Raw genomic sequence first — 23,600 nt, forward strand, 5'->3', positions numbered from 1 at the left:
ATTATTTAAGATAGAATTGAAATATTATTTTGAAATTATCAGTAAATGTAAAAACAAAAAAGCAATATGCACCATAAAAGTACTTAACAAATTGAAAATGAATCTTGATATGTAATACCCCTGTCTGTTAGGTTTATGTACTCTAGTTTGTATATTTCTGTTTTTTATTTTATTTGTTGTGTTAATAATTTAAAAAAAGAATAATACATTTTTTTAAATCATGTTAGTGTATTTCTTACTGAGATTACTGTTCTGAAACATGTTCTTGGGTTTAAAATAATCAACACTGAAACTTTCAAGTCTGAATGAACAAAACATGCTTTCATTCGCTTTTTTCTCACTACCCTGAGTTTAAGACAAGGGTTTAGCTATCTTGGAATTAACAACATTTCCAGGAACTTTATTTTCAAGAATCAAATTTCTTCTCAACTTTTTGCTTAATGAGAACAAACATAAGAAATAGCGCAATAACATTTCCTTTCGAGGAATAGCAACTTTTCTTAACTTTCTTCTTAAGTCTATAGTTAATTAAGGAAAAAATGGCAGCTAAGAAGAAATGTCTTCTTAAAAAGGTTTTGTGAATCTGGGCCCTTGGTGAATATCAGAGAAACACTGTTTTAGAACTAAGTGGACAGTAAATGCATTGACTTTATAAGATGATCTTCACAGGGGTAACTGACATCACCCAACGGCAATATCTCAAGGTTCTCAAGGTAGCATTTGGCTCTAGGTCTCAAAGCCCTTGAACTACTTGATCTCTCCGGTGGCTACCTTGCAGCAAGTAGTCTGTGGCCTCAGCCTCCACCTCAGGGCTGAGCTGCCTGGTCTTCTGCAGGTACTTGAGGACAAAAACATTGGGGGCGAAGTGGATCATGTTCTGCTCTCCACAGCCGAAGGGCAGGCGCAGCAGCTTGTCCAGGTTGTTGAGGGTGGGGCCCATCACGTCTCCTGGCACATCACAAAACACAATATACAAACTGTTCAGCAACACTGCTACACTGCCTCACATAAAGTTAGTTTCATTAAGATAACATCTCTTCCTCAACACAGCTGCAGGGTCAACAGTATTACAAATGGTAGGCTACAACTGCTTCATCAAACGTCATTCAGAGAGAAATGATTAATTCCAACTCTAATTAACCACATGGACAAGGTATGTCAAAGTGAATAGGAGGAGGAGAAGCAGACATTCAGATAACGGAAATGATAGGTCTTTAAGAAGGATGAGAAATAAATGGTGTCCCTCCTCACCTATCATGGAGGCAGTGGCGGTCTCAGAGCCAGGCACCACGTTGTGAGGGACGCCCAGGGTGAAGGCCTCGTTGTGGTTCTCATCAGTGTCCTCCTTCCTCCAGATCTTAAACTCACCCACCGAGCCCCAGCCCGTGGAGAAACCTATGTGACGCACCTGGCCAGGGAGGGGGCCAGACCACTGTAGGATCACCGACTCATTGGATGGCTGCAAACCATGTCCGACCTATCAGAGATCGATTTGAGAGATTTTAGGTTTTTGACTGGAGAGAAAGAGTGAAGTTGTCCCTAACCACTGATGCAGGGTCAGGTGTCTTTCATTGACCTAATGATTAGCAGGGTAAGGTATCTGATTCTAAATCTGTTCTTAAGTGCAACTTCTACCTCGAGTACTGGTCAAACTCAGAGAGATAAACCAGGATGTTGTAATTCAAATTCTATGGTTGTTACAACAACGTGTAGTGACTTGGTTTTTGCCAGGTTCAAATGAAAGCCTGACACGATATAAATGTGGTTCTGAATTTCACCCTGATTAAATGAATATCTAATAACATGATAGAAATAAGTGTTTGCTAATGCTGTATAGAGGAAGCCCCTGTGGCTTAAGGTCAATAGTAAAATACTGGAAGCCAATAAGATTCTACTTAAAAAGCCATTTGGGTTGCTTTTGCATTTCAAATCCTAGGCACACATAAAGTCAATTTCCAAGAGTTGGCAACAGCAGCCTGCATCACCTTTTTCCTACATCCACTCAATCCGTATTTCCAAATGAACAGATGGCACCCTGGGTATTTCTAGGCATTTTGTAATCACATTAAACCAAAGACCATGCAGAGCTGAACATGAAATGCAATCAGTCACTAGAAAAAATAAATGAATCTTATTGGGCCATACTGGGTTCTAGTGCAAGGTTTTAATTGCTCCCTTTGGTGAATGGTACGCGGCTAATGCAGTTTTCAGGCCCGTGTGCCAGGCCGCTGCCTGCGGACGCCACAGATCACAGAGTGTCCAGCCCGTTAAGCGTGACCTCACAGGCATGTCATTAAAAGTGGCGCCAGTCCTCTTGACTACACAGCCCCTGTGCCTGTCCAGTCGAACACTCCCTCTCACTCCCCCTCACTCCCTCTCCTACTACCCCAACTCACTACTATACTCTACCTCAAGCCCTGACTTGCTGACTGACTGAGTGACTGAGTGACTGTCTGAGTGACTGACTGACTGTCTGTCTGATTGTCTGACTGGGGCTTGTTGGAGATGCCACAGTAGATCTTTATAGGATTCATATGAGGACACAAATCCCAGAACTAATTTCTAGAATAGATGCTACAATAACCAAGAGAACTAGGCTTGACCACCCCCCTCCTCTCACCTGCACGACGCCACCCTTCCAGCTGACCCAGAAGCTGCGGAACTCATCCCAGGAGAGGATGCCCGGGGTGGGGGAGCTGACCACTGGTTCACCCATCTTGCCCAGGGAGATCCAGGAGCGGGTGTTCTGTCTGCCCCCCAGTACAATCTCCAGCATCTCAGCACAGTCATGGGGGCTGGGTGAGAGGGCAAAATGGGCATCGTTGTGGGTCTTCACTGCCACCTCAAAGTGAGTCATCTTGGCCGGCTTCTTCACGTACTGGTACTCATACTTGTTGGGTGTGGAGATGTGGATTCGCTCTGAGAATAGAAATGTCAGATTCACATTAAATTGTGGCCCAGTGCAGAAAATAAACCAGACTGTAGAGGCAGAAAGGTATTGGGTAACACTTCAAATGTATTTGCTCTTATACCCGTGTTGTACTATAGTACAACATATATCAAATCAAATTGTATTGGTCACTTACACATAGTGCTTTTAGTTTCGACAGTGGAGTAATATCTAACCAGTAATTTAACAATTCCACAACAACTACCTTATACACACAAATGTAAAGGGATGGAATAAGAATATGTACATAAACATATACGGATGAGCGATGGCCGAGCGGCATAGGCAAGATGCAATAGTCGCGAATATAACTGTATACTGACCGTTGGGGCAGAAGAAGACACTGTAGGTGTACTGTCTGGGCAGGCCCTCTGGCTGTAGGGGGAGAAACAACATGTTAGAGCTGACATCACTCTCTACTAATGACAGTACATGGTACAGCAAGCATCTGCTCCCCATCTCAGCTCTCTCCCCAAGCAGTCTCTCCCCCATTTCTCATACCTCCACCAGGACACTCCTTCGGACATAGTCAAGGCCAATGGGGGTCCTCCGGTCCTCCGGGTCATCTATGTTTTTGCCTGTTTTAGTTGACTGGAGTCCATCTAAGCAGCAGCCCGGCTCACTATAGGCAATGGCCCGTGCTATGGCAGGAAAAAACAGAGACATACTTCACCTCACCATACTTTATTTTTTTTGCCTGTAAGTTCCCACTAAGCAGGACTTTTATTGCATACATTTTAAGTACAAATGTACTTTATAAAATAAACCGAACAAGCAGCCAAAAGACTATAGTGTGAAGAATGCTATTTGAAGAAAACATAGTTATGTTAATGAAATTGCTTTGTAATACATCTATCAACAACACAATCCCACATTGCACAACAACATAAATCATGGTTGTCAAAGAACATGTAGTTCCCTTTGCAGAGGAGCACATTGGAGACGTGGCTGTGTGCCAATGTGTTCTCTTTGTATGTGTGTAGTGAAAGGGAAAGACTAGGGGTCAGGGGAGCGAGAGAGCCGTGGGGGGCCCATTGACCACCAGTGACCTGAAAACTCATCAACATGCCACTGAGTGTCAGTGCAAGGCCCCGGCTGCTCCCCTGCTGGTGGCCTGCTTTGTAACTTTGATGGGACTGTTTGTATCGCTGGATGACCAGATCACATAAAGGCGTCAGCATGCTTCAGTTCAGGCTGGCGGCTAGGCGAACCGAACGAGTGTGCTCACACACTCCCTTAAAAGACCTTTGCGAGAAAAAAGCGGCAATAGTACTCATTGTCCAATTTGAGAGGCCGTAGCCAGTAGAGGTCGACCGATTATGATTTTTCAACGCCGATACCGATTATTGGAGGACCAAAAAAAGCCGATACCGATTAATCGGCTGATTTTTCAAATGTATTTGTAATAATGACAATTACAACAATACTGAATGAACGCTTATTTTAACTTAATATAACACATCAATAAAATCTATTTAGCCTCAAATAAATAATGAAACAAGTTCAATTTGGTTTGAATAATGCAAAAACAAAGTGTTGGAGAAGAAGGTAAAAGTGCAATATGTGCCATGTAAGAAAGCTAACGTTTAAGTTCCTTGCTCAGAACATGTGAACATATGAAAGCTGGTGTAATTATTATAGGAATTATAGGACTATTTCTCTCTATACCATTTGTATTTCATATACCTTTGATAATTGGATGTTCTTATAGACACTTTAGTATTGCCAGTGTAACAGTATAGCTTCCGTCCCTCTCCTCGCTCCTACCTGGGCTCGAACCAGGAACAGATCGACGAAGCAGTGTTACCCATGCAGAGTAGAGGAACAACTGCTCCAAGTCTCAGAGCGAGTGACATTTGAAACGCTATTAGCGCGCACCCCGCTAACTAGCTAGCCATTTCACATCGGTTACACCAGCCTAATCACGGGAGTTGATAGGCTTGAAGTCATAAACAGCTCAATGCTTGAAGCATTGCGAAGAGCTGCTGGCAAAACGAACGAAAGTGCTGTTTGAATGAATGCTTACGAGCCTGCTGGTGCCTACCATCGCTCAGTCAGACTGCTCTATCAAATCATAGACTTAATTATAACATAATAACACACAGAAATACGAGCCTTAGGTCATTAATATGGAAACTATAATCTCGAAAACAAAACGTTTATTCTTTCAGTGAAATACGGAACTGTTCCGTATTTTATCTAACGGGTGGCAACCATAAGTCTAAATATTCCTGCTACATTGCACAACCTTCAATGTTATGTCATAATTACGTAAAATCCTGGCCAATTAGTTCGCAACGAGCCAGGTGGCCCAAACTGTTGCATAAACCCTGACTCTGCGTGCAATGAACGCAAGAGAAGTGACACAATTTCACCTGGTTAATATTGCCTGCTAACTTGGATTTCTTTTAGCTAAATATGCAGGTTTAAAAATATATACTTCTGTGTATTGATTTTAAGAAAGGCATTGATGTTTATGGTTAGGTACAGTCATGCAACGATTGTGCTTTTTTCGCAAATGCGTTTTTGTTAAATCATCCCCGGTTTGGCGAAGTTGGCTGTCTTTGTTAGGAAGAAATAGTCTTCAAACAGTTCGCAATAAGCCAGGAGGCCCAAACTGCTGCATATATTCTGACTCTGCTACAAGAGAAGTGACACCATTTCCCTAGTTAAAAGAAATTCATGTTAGCAGGCAATATTAAATAAATATGCATGTTTAAAAATATATACTTGTTTATTGATTTTAAGAAAGGCATTGATGTTTATGATTAGGGACACTTTGGTGCTACGACAGTCCTTTTTTGCGAATGTGCACCGCATCGATTATATGCAACGCAGGACACGCTAGATAAACTAGTAATATCATCAACCATGTGTAGTTAACTAGTGATTATGATTGATTGATTGATTGTGTAACGGCTCTCATCAAAAGGAGTGGACCAAAGCGCAGCGTGGAAAGTGTCCATGATTTATTTAAAAAAAACACTCAAACAAAATAACCAAAGTGAAAACGAAAGCGCACAGTTCTGTCAGATACAGACACTAAACAGAAAACAAGATCCCACAAAACCCAAACAGAAAATGACAACTTATATATGATCCCTATCAGAGACAATGATAGACAGCTGCCTCTGATTGGGAACCACACTTGGCCAAAACAAAGAAAAAGATAACTTTCCCACCCGAGTCACACCCTGACCTAACCAAACATACAAAATAATAAGGATCTCTATGGTCAGGGTGTGACATATTGATTGTTTTTTATAAGATAAGTTTAATGCTAGCTAGCTACTTACCTTGGCTTCTTACTGCATTCGCGTAACAGGCAGGCTCCTCGTGGAGTACAATGTAAGGCAGGTGGTTAGAGCGTTGGACTAGTTAACTGTAAGGTTGCAAGACTGAATCCCCGAGCTGACAAGGTAAAAATCTGTCGTTCTGCCCCTGAACAAGGCAGTTAACCCACCGTTCCTAGGCTGTCATTGAAAATAAAAATGTGTTCTTAACTGGCTTGCCTAGTTAAGGTGTAAAAAAAATATATATATATACCAATTTCCGATTGTTATGAAAACTTGAAATCGGCACTAATTAATCGGCCATTCCGATAAATCGGTCGACATTTAGTAGCCAGTATACATTTCCTCAAAATAGTCACAATTAATCTAAGATAACTCAAGAGAACTGTGATTCATTTTGAAGTTTTTGCAGAGGAAATCTTAGTCGCGCAATTTTACATCTAACTAAGATGTTTGGTGCAGTACTTCGCAATGTCGTCATAATATATGCACAAACTCTTCCGAACTGTTTCGTCTGGGAAGAATGCGGAAGCCTTAAGCCTCAGGTCTTTTAGCAGTATGGAACCTCTTGGGCATACAGTACAGCCTTCAAAGGCCTCATGATTTTAGAGTTGGATGGAGAGGAAAGTTAAAAGGTAGGTGTTACTCATACAGCATGTAACAACAGCATTCACAAAAGGGCAGTGTACCATACCAACCTGCAATATCCTATGAATCAAATCCCAAAGTTCAAGAGTTACTAGCAATACGCTTACAGCATCAGAAAACTGAGGTTTTCCGGAACTGTAAGAACTATGAGAGAACCTGGAACTCTTCCCCAGGGGTTCCCCAGTAACTGACTAGATGGAATAACCTGTGATGTTAGCTGCGCCCAGCTCAGTGAAGGACAGCACTATGGATGTGGGTGTGGCCTCTCCAGGAGCCACACATTTCTTCCTGGTCAGGTGATGCTTCCCGGGGTGACCCACAAACTTGATGCCTTTGGGAATGGTGACTTTGACATAGACCTGAGCAAGATGGAGAGAGGGACACACACACACACACACAGAGGAAGGCACTGCATTAGCGCAACAGATATGTATATTTTCTGACAAGACATGATTTCGTCATATCTGCTCTCCGTTTCGTCCCTTCATGTAGCGTGACCTCCTCAAAGCTCTTAAAGCATTTTGGGGAATTTCGAATCACATTTCTCATTTTCCATGCTGACTGACTCATGGCTCTAAGGCTCCCTGAAGGATTAAGTTTCACCCATCGTCCAAATTTCGCAGAGGGCTCGGTAATGCAGTCAGATTGTTTCACTGTTCTTTATCTACACGCTACAAGTCGTAAATAACTTTGCAGGAAATATAAGAATCACATGTTTTCAGGCAGACATCAAAGGCAGGGCTCCATTGGCTTACATAATCACCTAACATGACATTAAAGCACACCATGCATAGCCCTTCAACAGGCTCATCTGCCAACATCATGATGTCATCTCTGTAAACAGGAGGATGGACACACTTATGGTCATGTTAGGACCAGATTGCTCTGCTCCAAGCGTACATTTTTCCTTGTGGTCGTCATGGTATAGGATCCACCCCTTCTTTCGCCCCCTTACCTCTGCGCAGGTAGACAGGTAGTTGTAAACAGTCAGCGGTACTTTGGTCTGCTCCCCACGTATCACACCGTAGGGGAGGGTGAAGTCTACGAAGAAGGGCTTGAAGGTACGAAGCTCCGCCCTCTTGGCAAGGCCCAGCCCCTTCTCCTCTGACAAGCCAATGGCCTCTGTCACCCAGGTGGTAATGGAGTCTGGAACGTCCAATCGTAACTCAGCTTCGCCGGTGACATCACTGCCAAAACAGATTTGGGTGGAACATTTTTACTCAAAAGCTAATGCACCATTCCAACAAACAATGTTCTCTAATCATGACCCCATAGAAAACACTGTTTCAGACTAACGTTTGGAACAAGACCCCGTTATGGGAATGAAGGGAATTGATCTAATATGTGTCTCATCTGGGAAACACCTGTAACTAAGTAATATTCTGCCCATAACACATTGCAATACATAGGTGTGAAAAACAGGCAGTTGTTCAGTAAAGCTGTAAATTAGTGAGATCATTGTTGGCTACCCGTACTGACGTTGGTTTTGGCCGGCTTTCACAGGGCATAATAAACGTTCTCGGAAATTACTACTGCACTGCCTTTTGATCAAAGTCAACCCAAAATTACTTTGATACAGTCAATAAGGGAAATGAAAGCTTTGGGATTGAATAGGAAATTAGGCATAACATAACTCTGCCCAAAGGAATCAAGCATATGGAAATCTATGGCCAGTTCATTTATATTGGCTGGAAATGAATGGCAGGAGCTGTTGAGAAAGCTGATGTGTGTTCCAAGACAACCCTGCTTAAATGGGCCACATTCACACCCACTGGTGAAATATCCCCCTCTCAAATATGTGCTCCCTTACCCCTCCCACTCCTCCATCCTCACAGATCTGGAACACCACCAAATCCCAATTAAATACCCACAATCTGATGCAGCTGAGACCATCTCCACCCACTCTCTCAAACACACACACAAATGCATTCAGACACACAGGTGTCATACCCATAGGGGGCACAGGGGCATGTGCCAACCTCAGATTTGACCCGTAAAAAATATATATATTTAACTTTTTTATTTTGTTGTCGTTTCTTTGTAATACTATAAGCCACCTAGCAATTTTATGAAGTTGGCTTTAAGCTAGCTCAGATAGGTTCCCAATTTCCAAACCTCATACCAAGAAGCCATTTCAAGTTAGAGTAGCTAGCTTGTCTAACTATCTTAGCTGGTATGCCTGCTGGCAAGGTTGGGAGACTAGAAAAGCAAGCAATTAATAAATAAGACTTACATTCCTTTCAATCTTTTACCCAGACGCATACACACAGACATGCACACACAGATGATGTGGGTGTTCCTGTACCTGACATTGATGCAGTGCCACACCCACGTCTCCGGGAAGAATGTCCGCCTGCGCTTCTCGGCTCTGCAACCAAAACAACACAACCAGACATCAATAAAGGCCTTTCATTATGAATCTTGATGCAATAACCTGTAATTGGAAAATGGATTGTTTTTAAACTCACGCTGACATTTAAGGCACATGTATGTAATGTTCATCTCAAGGATTGAAGTCATTTGAAGAGTAAAGTCCTAAATATTTATGGTCCCCATCCCAACAGTCCAGTTTCTTGTTCAGAATAGTGGGCACATTGACAGGTTCTAATGGGCAAAAACCTGGCGTTACACTGTATGTGTAGCTACCTGGGCACAGTGCGCGAGTGCATGGCTGCCACCAGTGTGGATGTGTGAGGCTGAAAGGCAGGAACGGCCTCGTCTGTGTACATTCCTCCAGTCTGTCTGTGGTTCAGGGTCACCATGTCAGTCATCACCACGAGACCAGTCTCCTGTTACACATCAAAGACACACATTGTAAAAACGATAGATTGAGGATCTTATGCTACACCTAATGACTGGTGATTGGGCGTTGCTCTCACCGTGAAGGCGAAGCGGGCATCTTTAGTGATGTCCCAGTGCCAGGGGAACACTGAAGAACGCCTCCGTCGGCTAGACGAAAGCCCCGGCCACCAGAAGTGCCCGTCGTCTTTGGGGACTCCGAAGGCATCGGACACATCAAAGTCTGCCAGTTCTTTAAACACCTACAGAACAGTGGACATGGATGGCTTACATTATTTTCCTGTTTGAATGTAGTTAAGTGGTACTATAGATTAGAAACAGGGTAAGATAGAGGGAGCCAGACCTTGTCTGGACTGAGCTGGAAGTCTGGCTTGAGAAGGTAGAGGCTCTTGTCCACAGTGGCAACACACACGCAGGAGCCCTTCTCACCAGTGACACGCATACTGATAGGGTCACCTGGCATCGACTCATTGGTAGATAGAGAGACAGACACCTACAGACAAACAAAGATACAGATGAGAGTTCCTGTGAGACCCATAGCCAGGCCTGTAGATGGACAATGACAGCTCTAAACTTTAGCCCTATATGCGTTTCTGCTGACCTCCTTTTTCCAGCTCCTAACCTAACCCCTCATCATCCTGCCTGTCATGACCCTGCACGCAAGCACCCACCCACCCACCCACCCACCCACCCACACACACACACACACACACACACACACACACACACACACACACACACACACACACACACACACACACACACACACACACACACACACACACACACACACACACACACACACACACACACACACACACACACACACATTCTCTGTCTAATCATGCCCATGCAGGTAGCCACACACACACCTCCCTACCTCATTGATTGCATACCAGGGAGCAGTAAATACTTCAGGGGAGGAGTTAACCCAGCCTGCCTAATGCAGTCAGCAACTGCGGAGCTCATGGGCTCATACAGCTGGGTGTTTACAGGGACTCACTGGCACTAGGGATCCCACTGTAGCATAGCATGAGACTTCAGTCAACTACACACGAACAGTGGGATATGTCTCAGTCATCCCAAACTAGGGCTGCGCGATATTCCAAATGCCTGTATCGCAAGAATCAAGGTTTTGTTATTTTTCTTTTATGTCCACTTGTTCTCATGTTGTCTTTTTGGTCTTCTCTTGTCTCTTTCACGCCTTCTGTGCTGTGTGCAACTTCACATTTACACCAGAGATCTGTATATAATGACGAGATGCTCATGTCTCCGCCCTAACAATTGGAGCCGTTGTCCCAAAGGCAGGAAGGCAGGTGACAAGCTTAGGTCCAAAATAAACCCATAGAAACACATATACGTCATATTTTGGACAGATTTTGGCAAGAGTAAAACCTCTTGCTTCGCCTCTTCCTTTCTGCTTACGCTTACACACACACACACCAAGCCCCTCTCCTGCCACTCACAACAACAAAGATGAGAGATCACTTCCTCTCTGACAAGTTGTTTCAATTCGCTATTTGCATTTGATGTTTGGTCCGACAGAATTGGTCACATAGACACCGAAACACATTGAGGCCTTTTACTGTAACAGAGGAGAAGTTAACCCTTTTTATGTCTCAACTACTCAAATTGCACGCAAAACAGACACTGCTAAAACAGGAGTATTGATGCACATTGGTTCTGGAAAATGAATGATCAGTTTGTCGCGTGCCATTGCAGTACCACTATAGCAGCATTTCTGCCAAAGACTGTTATACTAGTTGTCTTGTCTGTGTTTTATAAATGTGCAATAAGTATAAAAAGATGCATTTGTGTAAGAAATTGGCAACTTGAGAAATAAGTTATTCTGAGAAATAAGGTAGGCCACTTGATTTCAACATCTGAACAAAGTGGACAGGCTAGCATGCTGTTCCAACAGTTGGAGATGGACAGCAGGGTGTGTTCATAACAATTCAACTGTTCTACCTTGTCAGCTAGCAAATAGATCCAAGTTGGATAAACTTCAAATATAAATATTAGCTGGATACTCACTAGCACATGGGCTTGTGCTTGAGAGGTTGTTTATGAGACCTGTGTTAATTTTCTATAATGCCTGCTTCAAGAAGTTAGTCATTATTAGTGAATGTGCATTATGCATGGTTCTAGTTAAATTGGGAACAAAAAGGGCCTTTTCATAGACTGACCTGAATGCCAGATCACTGATTATTGCAAAAAAAGCATCTATTTGAATAATGAAATAATTAGTGGGTCTTATGGTTTTGTAAGGCTTATATTTAGTTTAGGTATCATTGCACAAACCCTGAATTAATTGGATTATTGCTGACTGTTTGAAATGCAGTGTATTTTACCTCTAATTGTATAAAAAAAAAAAATCATTGAGATAAGATTTTTAGGCCATATCGCCCAGCCCTATCCCAAACTGAACATGGCCTGGTTGCCAGTATGTTGTCTGGCATGAGTTGGCTAAATCAGGGACAAACTGGCAACCATGATAGACCTACCTATCATTCTCAAATCAAATCAAACTGTGTGTACAGGCAGGACTGTGTGTACAGGTAGGACTGTGTCTACAGGCTGTGTGACTGTGTGTACAGTGCACATTGAGGGACGCAAGGACTCAGAGAGGGACATCCTGTACGGTACCTGGTTCTCAAAGCTGGGCTGTACAGGGACTTGTAGACTGTCAGTGACGCCCTCTCCATTCTCCTTCACATAGTAGACCAGGAGGCGGCTGAGGGGCGCCATGGAGTGGGTCACTGGGAAACGCAGCATCACCATACAGCTGTCTGTCTCACCCTGTGGGGAGGAGGCTGCCGGACCTGGAGAGCATGGGAAGAGAACGAGAGGGTAAAGGGAGAGAGGAGATAAGGGGTGGAAGAGACAGAGTGGGGAGATTCAGAGTTAAATATGTACAGAGTTTGACCAACTATCCTCTATTGAAACATTTGGTGCAAACATGGTGTCCATTGGTCAAAGTTCTCTGCTCTTCATTATGGGACTCTATAGTACTGACCAGAGCCACTGGGTGGCATGGTGGTGTGGATGTTCTTGTCAAAGGTGACCGCTGCCCTCTTGCTTCTGTGGGCTGTAGCGTTGGGCTGCTGCTGGCCGGACTGGACAATGTTTCCTCTGGAGGCGATCTCATAGTGGAGGGTGAAGTTACAGGGACAGGTGGACTTCAAAGTGACCTCAGCCTCTTGATCGATCTAAACACACAAAAACACACACCACTATTACCCTAGGGACATCATAAGGATCATAACAGAAGTACGATGTTTTTACTGTTTACATACAGTATGTATATGATATGTGGCCCATGTCTCAATGGTGTTGGAGACCTGATGATCTGTAATGCTAGTAAAGTAATGATAAGTCGAGTGGAGTGCCTACCTTGAGAGGAGCGCTGAGGCTCTGGATCTGAATGTGACACTTGCTGGGGGAGTACCAGCTGCTGATGGACAGGTAGCTGGGGAGGTACTGGTCTCCAGCCGGACGGCCATCTATGGCTGTCACCTTGGTCTGGTGCACAACACACAACAGGATTTAACCCACCAATACATCCCACTCTCTGGACTATGATGACATCAAACAAAATCCTATCAAACAAAATCCTGATAGCTCGGGTTTTATGAATAGCTCTTATGAGAAGCTAACTAAGCTCTAACCATGTCCACCTCCATCTCTCTCTTCCCCCTCCACCTCTCCCTCTATATCGCCATTCCCTCTATCTCTCCACCTCTCCCTCTATCCCTCCCTCTCGCTCCACCTCTCCCTCGAACGCTCCACCTCTATCCCTCCATCTCTCCAACAGCCTCTATCTGTCCTCCTTCCTCTATTTGTCCACCTCCCTCTATTTGTCCTCCTACCTCCATTTCTCCACCAGCCTCTATTTGTCCACCTCCCTCTATTTGTCCTCCTCCCTCCATCTCTCCACCAGCCTCTATTTGTCCACCTTCCTCTATTTGTCCTCCTCCCTCCATCTCCCCACCAGCCTCTATTTGTCCACCTCCCTCTATTTGTCCTCCTCCCTCCATCTCTCCACCAGCCTCTATTTGTCCACCTCCCTCTATTTGTCCTCCTCCCTCCATCTCTCCACCAGCCTCTATTTGTCCACCTCCCTCTATTTGTCCTCCTCCCTCCATCTCTCCACCAGCCTCTATTTGTCCACCTTCCTCTATTTGTCCTCCTCCCTCCATCTCTCCACCAGCCTCTATTTGTCCACCTCCCTCTATTTGTCCTCCTCCCTCCATCTCTCCACCAGTCTCTATTTGTCCACCTCCCTCCATCTCTCCGCATCTCTCCACCTCCATGGTCCACTGACCTCCAGCCAGACGTACTGGGCAGAGTTGGGAATGGAGGGGATCTCAAACGTGGCCCGGCCATCCCTGGAAGTCAGCTCGCTGGTGTACACGTTGTCCTTAGGGGTCAACTCCGCCTTCACACGCACCCGCACCCCATCTGCTGGGCTACCGTCAGGGTAAGTTACCTCTACCTGGGGGACAGGGGGACAGACAGTCAGGTCTCTCGCATTGAGACGCATAAGTGAACGCAAGTCTTGTACAGTCCAGCTTCCCTTGATAGAGGCCATGTGAAGTCAGTGGTATGAATACCTTTGGCTGTCTCTTACCTTTCCCTTGTAGGGCAGACCAGGCTTGAACTGTTTGCGAGTGTCCTTTGAGTATTTGATGTCGATAAGCTGCTTGTGAACTGGGGTTGAATCATCGAACATGGTTTGTCGCCCTCCGTCCTTGCTGGTCACTGACACCCACATGTTCACCGTGCCCCGGAAATGATCAGCCACATCCAGGGGCATCATGTCTTTGACACACAGGCTGAAGGTCGCTGAGCCTTTGATCTAATAATAGTGGAGGAAACAGACAGACTGTTAAATATCTGAAATGAATCCTAAAAGGGTTGAATGTGAATCCATTTTCCTGATAGTTTGAGATTCTTCAGCACTGCAGCAGGGTTCACTCACCTCCATGGTCTTGACCACAGGATGGCCCACCTCATGCCGGTAGTACCCAACTCCATTCACTGTCATGTTCACTGTCATCTTCCCGGTCACTGGCTTCCCAAAGATATATCTAAAGACAGAAAAGTAGTTTGTGTTTTAACAAGAGTAGAGGTGCTACTTTGCCTTTCTAATATTCAAAGAACAATATGTGTTAGGAAATCACATTGACCATGTTGAAGTGAATGATGCGAGTCAGTCACTCACCTGGCCCTCACAGTGGCCTGTTCACACATGTTGAGGTCCTGGATGTACTGTGGAGGGTCTATCACCAGCTCAAACTTGGGCATCACTGTGTGGAGCAGGGGGAGAGGAGTCCACATTATGCAAAGAGAGGCATGACAACTTGGCTGTACAGTCCCAGTTCAAACCTATAAATACCACCTCAAACAGAAGGATCTTTGAACGTATCTATGTTATATAATCATGCAGGAGTTCCAAAACCTTTCAACCCAAACCACATCCCAATCTGGATAAATGGTTATCAGTTATCAACTCACTATACTTCTGCACTTCAAAGGACTTGTTGTAGGTGTGTCCCTGCATCTCTACAAAGATGAACCACTCTCCAAACACAGGCTGGTCTGAGAGAGGGAAACTCATGTTGACGACCCCTGAGGAGAAAAGCATGGGTAAAAAAAACGGTGTTTTTGACTCAAGTCAACATCACATGATAACATAGGGAGTTTCTCTCACCGCAGCAGAGGGGTTTAAGCCCTTTCCACTGGACCATCCGCGATCCTCTTGGGTCCTGCAATCCAGAGTATGAATACACAGTTGATCAAGAGATTCTACTTTCATCAAAACAGGCATCAATCTGTTTCTCCCTGCGTGAAAGCTGTGGAGGATTGCCCTAAAACAGCATGAACTTACATAAGTACTCACGAGTGAAGTTATGTAAGGGTTATGTAAATACATATATTGGGGATAACCCCTCCATGTCCCCCACTCCTACAGTAAGCTACTTCTTACTGGCCTGGCTCTGACTCTAGGAGAAAGACTAACACTAACTGCTATCAATCAGGTAATTACAGCTACTCTCACAGAAACTCCCCTACCCAGAAGGCCACTGGTCTGCTGGCTGCAGGTGACAGAATAACACAACAGCTACACAGTTATTCTTAGTGCCTGAGCTGAGCTCATTTATACAACAACTTCTACTGGAATCTTAACACCAAGTAGCATATTTACACTACAAAGCCACTGCAGACAGAGCACTGGAGGACATGAGATGGACGGAGAGTGGGGGAGAGAGAGAAGGAGAGAGATTGAGGAGCTAGTAACAGCAGGGGAGAGCAGCTGAGTCAAAGAGAGAAGTTCCTTTCATGTTCAGTGTTAGGTTGGTCTGCTTCAGGGGCCAGGCTGGAGCTCAGAGCACAGGCCTGTTATCAAAGTGAGCCCTTCCCTGCCCTGTAATCTTCTGCCTGGGATTGGGACACTAAACCCCCAGTGTCCGTGGCCCTCCCTCCCGGACCAAGTGGTCCTTCTCCATCCACTCACCACAACGTAGGCTTCAATCTGCAACCAGGGTAAGAAGAAGATGAGAAAAAAAGAGTCAAGGTTGGCACACACATTAGACAAACTGCACAGCCACATGGTAAAATATCTCCACCTCCTCCCCTCTCCAACAATCATCTATCTGTGAGTGCGTTCGTTAGCCATTGCCAGCAGCAGACCTTTATAGCTCTAGCCATCAATAAACACACTGTCTACACAGTGGCAATGGTATATTTGGAGCCATTTCAAAAATTCCAGCAGAAATGACTCAAGGTTTGTGGAGGTAAATAGGTTACTGTACATTTGGTACACTCAGGCCAGGTTTCCCCCGCTTCACTCCCCTCTGAGGGGTTCTTGGAAAAAATAAGTGTGTAAAACTAGCATGATGCCGCCACCCTTCATTTGAAGCCGGTACACATCAAAAGAGAGGAGGCCAGCTGCTTGGCATCAAGGCCCACTGACACACATTAGGTCAACACACCTGATTCTCATAATTCATATCCCATCCATTTCCTGTAAGTGGGTGTGATGTCTTGGCTTTGATGTGAGAGACTGGTTGCATTACCTTGTCATTGGCCGGCCTCAGATCCGGAGTGACAGAGTACACGTTGATGAGCACTGGATTGAGAGAGGAACAGATTATTACCCACTTTAATGCATTTTTTTATGTAGAGTGGAATAGACAATCCATGTCATTAGCTTTTCTCCTGGGCTGCTATTAAGGCATAATGGCCTATGAGTAAATCTATCTACTGTAGAAGGTTTATGCCAATTGCTGATACTAAATTCAAATTGGAATTCAAAAAATGTAGAACCAGGAACAGATATAGCCCTTGGTTCACTCCAGACCTGACTGCCCTTGACCAGCACAAAAACATCCTGTGGTGTACTGCACTAGCATCAAATAGCCCCCGTGATATGCAACTTTTCAGGGAAGTTAGGAACCAATATACACAGGCAGTTAGGAAAGCTAAGGCTAGCTTTTTTAACAGAAATTTGCATCCTGTAGCACAAACTCAAAAACGTTCTGGGACACTGTAAAGTCCATGGAGAATAAGAGCACCTCCTCCCAGCTGCCCACTGCACTGAGGCTTGGAAACACTGTCACCACCGATAAATCCACGATAATTGAGAATTTCAATAAGCATTTTTCTACAGCTGGCCATGCTTTCCACCTGGCTACCCCTACCCCGGTCACCTCAGGGGTGCACCTCAGCCACACTCAAGGTCCTAAACGATATCATAACTGCCATCGATAAGAGACAATACTGTGCAGCCATATTTATCGACCTGACCAAGGCTTTCGACTCTGTCAATCACCACATTCTTATCGACAGACTCAACAGCCTTGGTTTCTCAAATGACTGCCTCGCCTGATTCACCAACTACTTCTCTGATAGAGTTCAGTGTGTCAAATCGGAGGGCCTGTTGTTGGGACCTCTGGCAGTCTCTATGGGGGTGCCACAGGTTTCAATTCTCGGGCTGACTCTCTTCTCTATATACATCAATGATGTCGCTCTTGCTGCTGGTGATTCTCTGATCCACCTCTATGCAGACGACACAATTCTGTATACTTCTGGCCCTTTTTTGGACACTGTGCTAACTAACCTCCAGATGAGCTTCAATGCCATACAACTCTCCTTCCGTGGCCTCCAACTGCTCTTAAATGCAAGTAAAACTAAATGCATGCTCTTCAACCGATCGCTGCCCGCACCTGCCCGCCGTCCTGACTTAGAATATGTGGACAACTACAAATACCTAGGTGTCTGGTTAGACTGTAAACTCTCCTTCCAGACCCACATTAAGCATCTCCAATCCAAAATTAAATCTAGAATTGGCTTCCTATTTCGCAACAAAGCATCCTTTACTAATGCTGCCAACCACCCTCGTAAAACTGACTATCCTACCGATCCTCGACTTCGGCGATGTCATTTACAAAATAGCCTACAACACTCTACTCAACAAATTGGATGCAGTCTATTACAGTGCCATCCGTTTAGTCACCAAAGCCCCATATACTACCCACCACTGCGACCTGTACGCTCTTGTTGGCTGGCCCTCGCTTCATACTCGTCGCCAAACCCACTGGCTCCAGGTCATCTACAAGTCTTTGCTAGGTAAAGCCTGCCTTATCTCAGTTCACTGGTCACCATAGCAGCACCCACCCGCAACACGCGCTCCAGCAGGTATATTTCACTGGTCACCCCCAAAGCCACTTCCACGTTTGGCCGCCTTTCCTTCCGGTTCTCTGCTGCCAATGACTGGAACGAACTGCAAAAATCACTGAAGCTGGAGACTCATCTCCCTCACTAACCTCAAGCACCAGCTGCCAGAGCAGCTCACAGATCATTGCACCTGTACATAGCCCATCTGTAAATAGCCCATCCAACTACCTCATCCCCATACTGTATTTATTTATTTATTTTGCACCCCAGTATCTCTACTTACACATTCATCTTCTGCACACATCTATCACTCCAGTGTTTATTTGCTATATCGTAATTACCTCGCCACTATGGCCTATTTATTGCCTTACCTACCTTATCTTACCTCATTTGCACACACTGTATATAGACTTTATTTCTACTGTATTATTGACTGTATGTTTGTTTATCTTGGCCAGGTCGTAGTTGTAAATGATAACTTGTTCTCAACTAGCCTACCTGGTTAAACAAAGGTGAAATACATTTTTTTAAAGGGCCTGGGAGATTGAGACCTTTGTGTTTGGGCTTGTAGACTGGCTTATCCGTCTGGATGAAGACGGCTGTGCCCTTGCTGTCCACAGTGACAGTGGTGTAGTTGTGGAAGATATATCCCCCCTCAGTAATGTGGCGATTCCCCCACACCTTCAGATGGGCCTGACCTCTCAGACCAGGAGGGACCTGCAACCAGGAAGGACACATACAGTATATCTTCAGGATGCGGTCCCTAACACAACACCACACCACACAGAGCAGTGGCAAACCAGATGCTAAAGTGCTTAGCTAACACAGTGGACAATACAAGACTATATTTGATAAAGACAGGGGTGGGGGTTAGAGGGAGTGGAGGAATCAAGTCGTGCATGTTGGATTGATCCATTCCAGCCTTTGGGGGGCTGCAGACCCTTACATGCACATAAACAGATGTTGCATATTATATTGAGGCTGTTACCTTATTCCAAATGAATGTGCAAAAAGGCAGATGTTCACATACAAATGATGTTCGTGTTGTTCTGTATGTCGTTTGTGGAATGCTGACAAACTGAATGGGATCTCACTACTGCGCAGCTGGAGCCACAACCATTTCAATGCATTTCAAATACACTCTTGAAACAACAATTGCGTTCTTTATTTATAACTCCACACAAGAAAGACCTGATATGATCAACTGATGAATGGTAGATAAAAATGCTGTTAAACACAATGACGTTGCTCTCACCTTTAATTTGATTGTACCTTTGTCTGAAATGGAGAAAATGGAATAAAATCAATCAGTAAAAGTACACACAAAACCAAGTAAAACCTTCTCTCAAAATGATTAAGCTCTTGTGATTGAGGTGTGGTTTGATTCAAGGAACATTAACTTGTGCCAACACCGGTCCTTGAGGGGCACATTGTATACCGGTTTCCGTCCTTGTCATTTACAGTAATCAAGAATCTTAGTTATATAATGTTTGGTTATACTGTACTTTAGGCTCAGACACACGTCCAATAGCATTTGCTGGCCGAGACTACTTAGCACTAATGAACGTAATTTGCGAACCGAGGACGCACCGATTTTATATGTAGAATCGAGTGACAAATGTCTGAACGATTGGCAGAAGAACGCTAGATCCACATTCGGTGCGATGTGTGCAAACATTTAGATACATCACAATAACCAGTTATGTGAAATCTCAATTTTACAGTTATCAATTAATTGCCAGAGGAAAGGAATACCAGTGGAACTGGAGCGATGCACTATGCAGGAAATACAGCTACAGGCTCTTTCAATGAAGTGCTGAAGTCCCATTAGTAGTGCTGTCAAACAAAGCCCACATAGATATACACAAAAGCCTGGTTAGACAGGCTTTTCCATAAACCCCCTATCATAAGAAACATCCGTTAAGGGCCCTGTGAGGTCAGGAGTTTACACTCAACCCAACAGGTCAGGGGTCAATCAGCCTCACACTGTCCCCTGTAAGTCCGTGTGTGTAATCCACTCTCAGTGTGTGTAGGGAATGGTGGTGTGTGTTTCTACGTCAGCATGTGTGTGTGTGTGTGTGTGTGTGTGTGTGTGTGTGTGTGTGTGTGTGTGTGTGTGTGTGTGTGTGTGTGTGTGTGTGTGTGTGTGTGTGTGTGTGTGTGTGTGTGTGTGTGTGTGTGTGTGTGTGTGTGTGTGTGTGTGTGGGTCCTCACCTAGCACAGTGCCATGGCTGTGTGCCACCGTCTCACCCTTCACAGAGAGCTGGACTTGGACATGCGTCTCCTCCACAGCATTGAAGATGGTAATGCTCAGGGCCTCCTCCACGCCAGCACGGAAAACTGAGGGAGCAGCAATCAGGTAACCCCTAGTGACCAGGACAAAGAGTGGGCTTGGTCAACAAACAGTGGGCCAGGGAAACTTTTGATCAGACAGTACTTCCGCCAGTGGTTCACAACTCTGGTCCTTGAGGGCTCGCTGTTTTATACAGGTTCTGATATATAGATCATTCTCATCCAACTATGCTTCCAGCAGCATCCAATATCAACACACCAGTGGCCCCAACTTCACCCTCCTCCTGCCCTCCAAATATGGCTGTTCCTAAGGCAGTATTGACGCACACACACGCACACAAACACACCTCAAGGGATTTGCAAAGTGAGATAAGGTTTAACTCGATGTTAGCAGCGACACAGTACCTGTCAGCCAACGGGGCTCTGCTCTAGTGTTCTCTTTGGGTGGTCTAAAACCACTTCTGATGTAACCTTATAGTCGTTTTTTTTTAAAAACATAACGAGCAAGATTCCAGACAGTCATTCTGATATTTAGTCGAGGGAAGACGGCTGTCAGAAGGGTTGGAGGCCAAATGACATCCTCAGATGCATATAAACATTCTAAAAGACCAAGTAAACTTTGACCAATGGTAGGCAAAAGACAACCATAACTGGCTTTAGTTTGGAGACATGCTTAGGTTTCCATGTTGTACACTATCACACTATTACATTACAATTGCTATGGTGTTATTACATGCTCATTTCACCTTTTCATGAGTGAAACTCAATAAAAATGTGATTACATTATATAAAAAGCTAGTTCTGTTTGTCATTCAGGTGACAGTTTTTCCAGACCTGGGAGTTCCCTTCTTAAACTTTAATCGAGATCACCCAAACTAGAATGAGCATGGAATCCACAAACCCAATTGCATGTCTTAGTGTCCGATCATGTGTTTAGCATTACAGTGCTGGGAGCCAGAGGCTATCTAAGTCCCAGAGTCATGAGAAAATCCCTTAGATAAGGGGGGCTTTGACTCTCAGGGTTTGATCTGCAGCAAGTTCAATCATCTCTTTGATAGCCCTGCGTCAGGTGCTGAGGACCATGCTCACTTTAGTCACACAGGCAGATGCACGGAACTTCAAAGTGGTTTCTGCCTGTCTCAGAATTCAGTCTCCAATGCTTGAAGACTGGTGTTATTTTGTTAGGAAGGCTGGTATTAGTCCTGTAGCGTTCTCTATGGTGTGGTGTTGTGGCCTCAGCACAGCTTGTAACCCTTCACAATTAATACAGCCAAATTCTCCACTGTTCAGGATTAGGCTCTGTTGACAGCAGCATGACTGATAGCATCAAAGAGCCCAAAGTCAAACGAGTTTCAGTAGAGCTTTTTGTCAAACACAGGGAGGTGGAGGAAATAGTGGTATGGTACTATAGTGACCATAAGGTGATAAGTGTGGAGGAGAGTTTTCCATTCATAGGAAATAATAGGAACACAAATCAAGTAAAGCATCTCATTGGGCTAAGACTGTAAGCTCTTTGTCATTTTCTTCTCCTATCAGAGATAATGGTATATGAATGGTGTATTGTAAAATAAAACATGTACTGTTTTCTTGTTGTAAATGGGCTCTAAAACACTTCTCGAAGCAGAACAGGAGTCCTGATGGACCAATTCTATACAAATTACTTTATTTTTAACTGTTTAAATTTCAATAGTGTTGTTTATGCAAATAGGGAGTAGGTGAAAACTAATGAGAAAAACACAAACTTTTATCAGGGTTGATATTTGCTGCAAAGTATTACAACGAAGGCACAAATAAATAAACAATTGGGGCTCAATCATTCGATTTGCATCATATAACCCAAATGTCGCCTGCTAATGGGACATAGTATCATTTATAAAGCGTTGTAATGACATTTTAGAATTTTTAAAATCCCATATTTCATGTGAAAACGTGTCGACAGCATCATCAATCTAACCGCAACTAGGGCGCTGAACGTGTCAAGTGAGTTCGATACATTGTTTCACGTTCATAGCATAATGAACAAACCCTCTTTATAAATCCATGTCATTCGATTTTTCCAAACAATCCTGATTTCATTCCGCAAATGCTAAATTTAGCTTGTACTGAAAATGAAGAAAAAAAAACAATACAAAACAATGCGATGTGTACAAGTAAAAATGTTTGCAATAAATGAAGTAGTGATTGATCTGTTAAACTAGCAATGAGCAGAGTTGAAACGGTGTGGTTTTGCGTATTGCAGTAAAAATGGCAACATGCTCATTTACAATAGAATTAGGTCAACCACTTACTGTCTTTCTTGTGCATAACTTCTGACGATGCAGATGAATAAAGTCCACGAGATACACGCTGTCCAGCAGGACCTCCACATTCTCAATATTACCCCAGTTTGCTGTGACGAGAGTTCTAAAGTCGCTCAGAGTTATAAAGTTCAGACTTCAGACACTCAACGCTTCAAATGTACAGTAGCTTCGACCATCCTCTCATTCTTACGTAGCCTATTCATTGAGGCACTAATGTGTGAGCGCCAACTTCTGTCTCGAATCGGCAAGCAAGGATCATGTTATCAGCATCCCACTTTGAGAAATCCCGTTTCGGGGCAACTGGCTTTTTCCGTCAGAGCTCAAGGCACATAGACAGTCCTCTTTTTACGTGCCTGATTCGCCCGCCTCAGTTTCGTTCTCTCATATAACACCATTACCGATTATTAGTGTCCTCCCATCCCCTGAAATGTAGCACGATAGAAAATAGATCATGTTTATAAATTTATTTCCAGAGCCTTGGTGTTGTCCCTTTCTTCTCCAACTGTGCCTCCTCGCCTCCTTGACGTTTCAAAGCTTTTGTCACGGCTGGTTCGAGTCAGAACAGCTCCTATAGCCTAGCTCTGGGGTTCCCAAGCTTTTTCACTCCGGGGCCCCTCTTCCAGAATTCTCCCCGCGCGG

At 44.3% G+C, this 23,600-nt stretch overlaps 1 protein-coding gene across 2 annotated transcripts in view; it reads right to left on the reverse strand.

Moving 5' to 3' along the window:
• Positions 1–23,589, reverse strand: part of LOC109902521 (C3 and PZP-like alpha-2-macroglobulin domain-containing protein 8) — a 49,726-nt gene extending 26,137 nt beyond the window's left edge. For both annotated transcript variants that reach the window (XM_020498938.2, XM_031786112.1), the window contains exons 1-26: positions 22,950–23,589; positions 20,584–20,735; positions 19,625–19,647; positions 18,921–19,086; positions 16,770–16,822; positions 16,208–16,225; positions 15,404–15,458; positions 15,208–15,321; positions 14,915–14,999; positions 14,672–14,780; positions 14,321–14,548; positions 14,015–14,185; positions 13,084–13,212; positions 12,707–12,899; positions 12,337–12,512; positions 10,034–10,183; positions 9,771–9,932; positions 9,538–9,680; positions 9,197–9,259; positions 7,847–8,078; positions 7,097–7,250; positions 3,452–3,591; positions 3,274–3,325; positions 2,621–2,919; positions 1,252–1,477; positions 772–948 (exon numbers count right to left, since the gene is read on the reverse strand). In XM_020498938.2, the coding sequence (XP_020354527.2) occupies positions 772–948; positions 1,252–1,477; positions 2,621–2,919; positions 3,274–3,325; positions 3,452–3,591; positions 7,097–7,250; positions 7,847–8,078; positions 9,197–9,259; positions 9,538–9,680; positions 9,771–9,932; positions 10,034–10,183; positions 12,337–12,512; positions 12,707–12,899; positions 13,084–13,212; positions 14,015–14,185; positions 14,321–14,548; positions 14,672–14,780; positions 14,915–14,999; positions 15,208–15,321; positions 15,404–15,458; positions 16,208–16,225; positions 16,770–16,822; positions 18,921–19,086; positions 19,625–19,647; positions 20,584–20,735; positions 22,950–23,029 (3,550 nt within the window). In that variant the 5' untranslated portion in view covers positions 23,030–23,589. The remainder of the gene's footprint in view (positions 1–771; positions 949–1,251; positions 1,478–2,620; positions 2,920–3,273; positions 3,326–3,451; positions 3,592–7,096; positions 7,251–7,846; positions 8,079–9,196; positions 9,260–9,537; positions 9,681–9,770; positions 9,933–10,033; positions 10,184–12,336; positions 12,513–12,706; positions 12,900–13,083; positions 13,213–14,014; positions 14,186–14,320; positions 14,549–14,671; positions 14,781–14,914; positions 15,000–15,207; positions 15,322–15,403; positions 15,459–16,207; positions 16,226–16,769; positions 16,823–18,920; positions 19,087–19,624; positions 19,648–20,583; positions 20,736–22,949) is intronic.
• Positions 23,590–23,600: the final 11 nt, after the last annotated feature.

This window comes from Oncorhynchus kisutch, linkage group LG13 (assembly GCF_002021735.2).
Source record: "Oncorhynchus kisutch isolate 150728-3 linkage group LG13, Okis_V2, whole genome shotgun sequence".
Classification (NCBI taxonomy): Eukaryota; Metazoa; Chordata; class Actinopteri; order Salmoniformes; family Salmonidae; genus Oncorhynchus; species Oncorhynchus kisutch.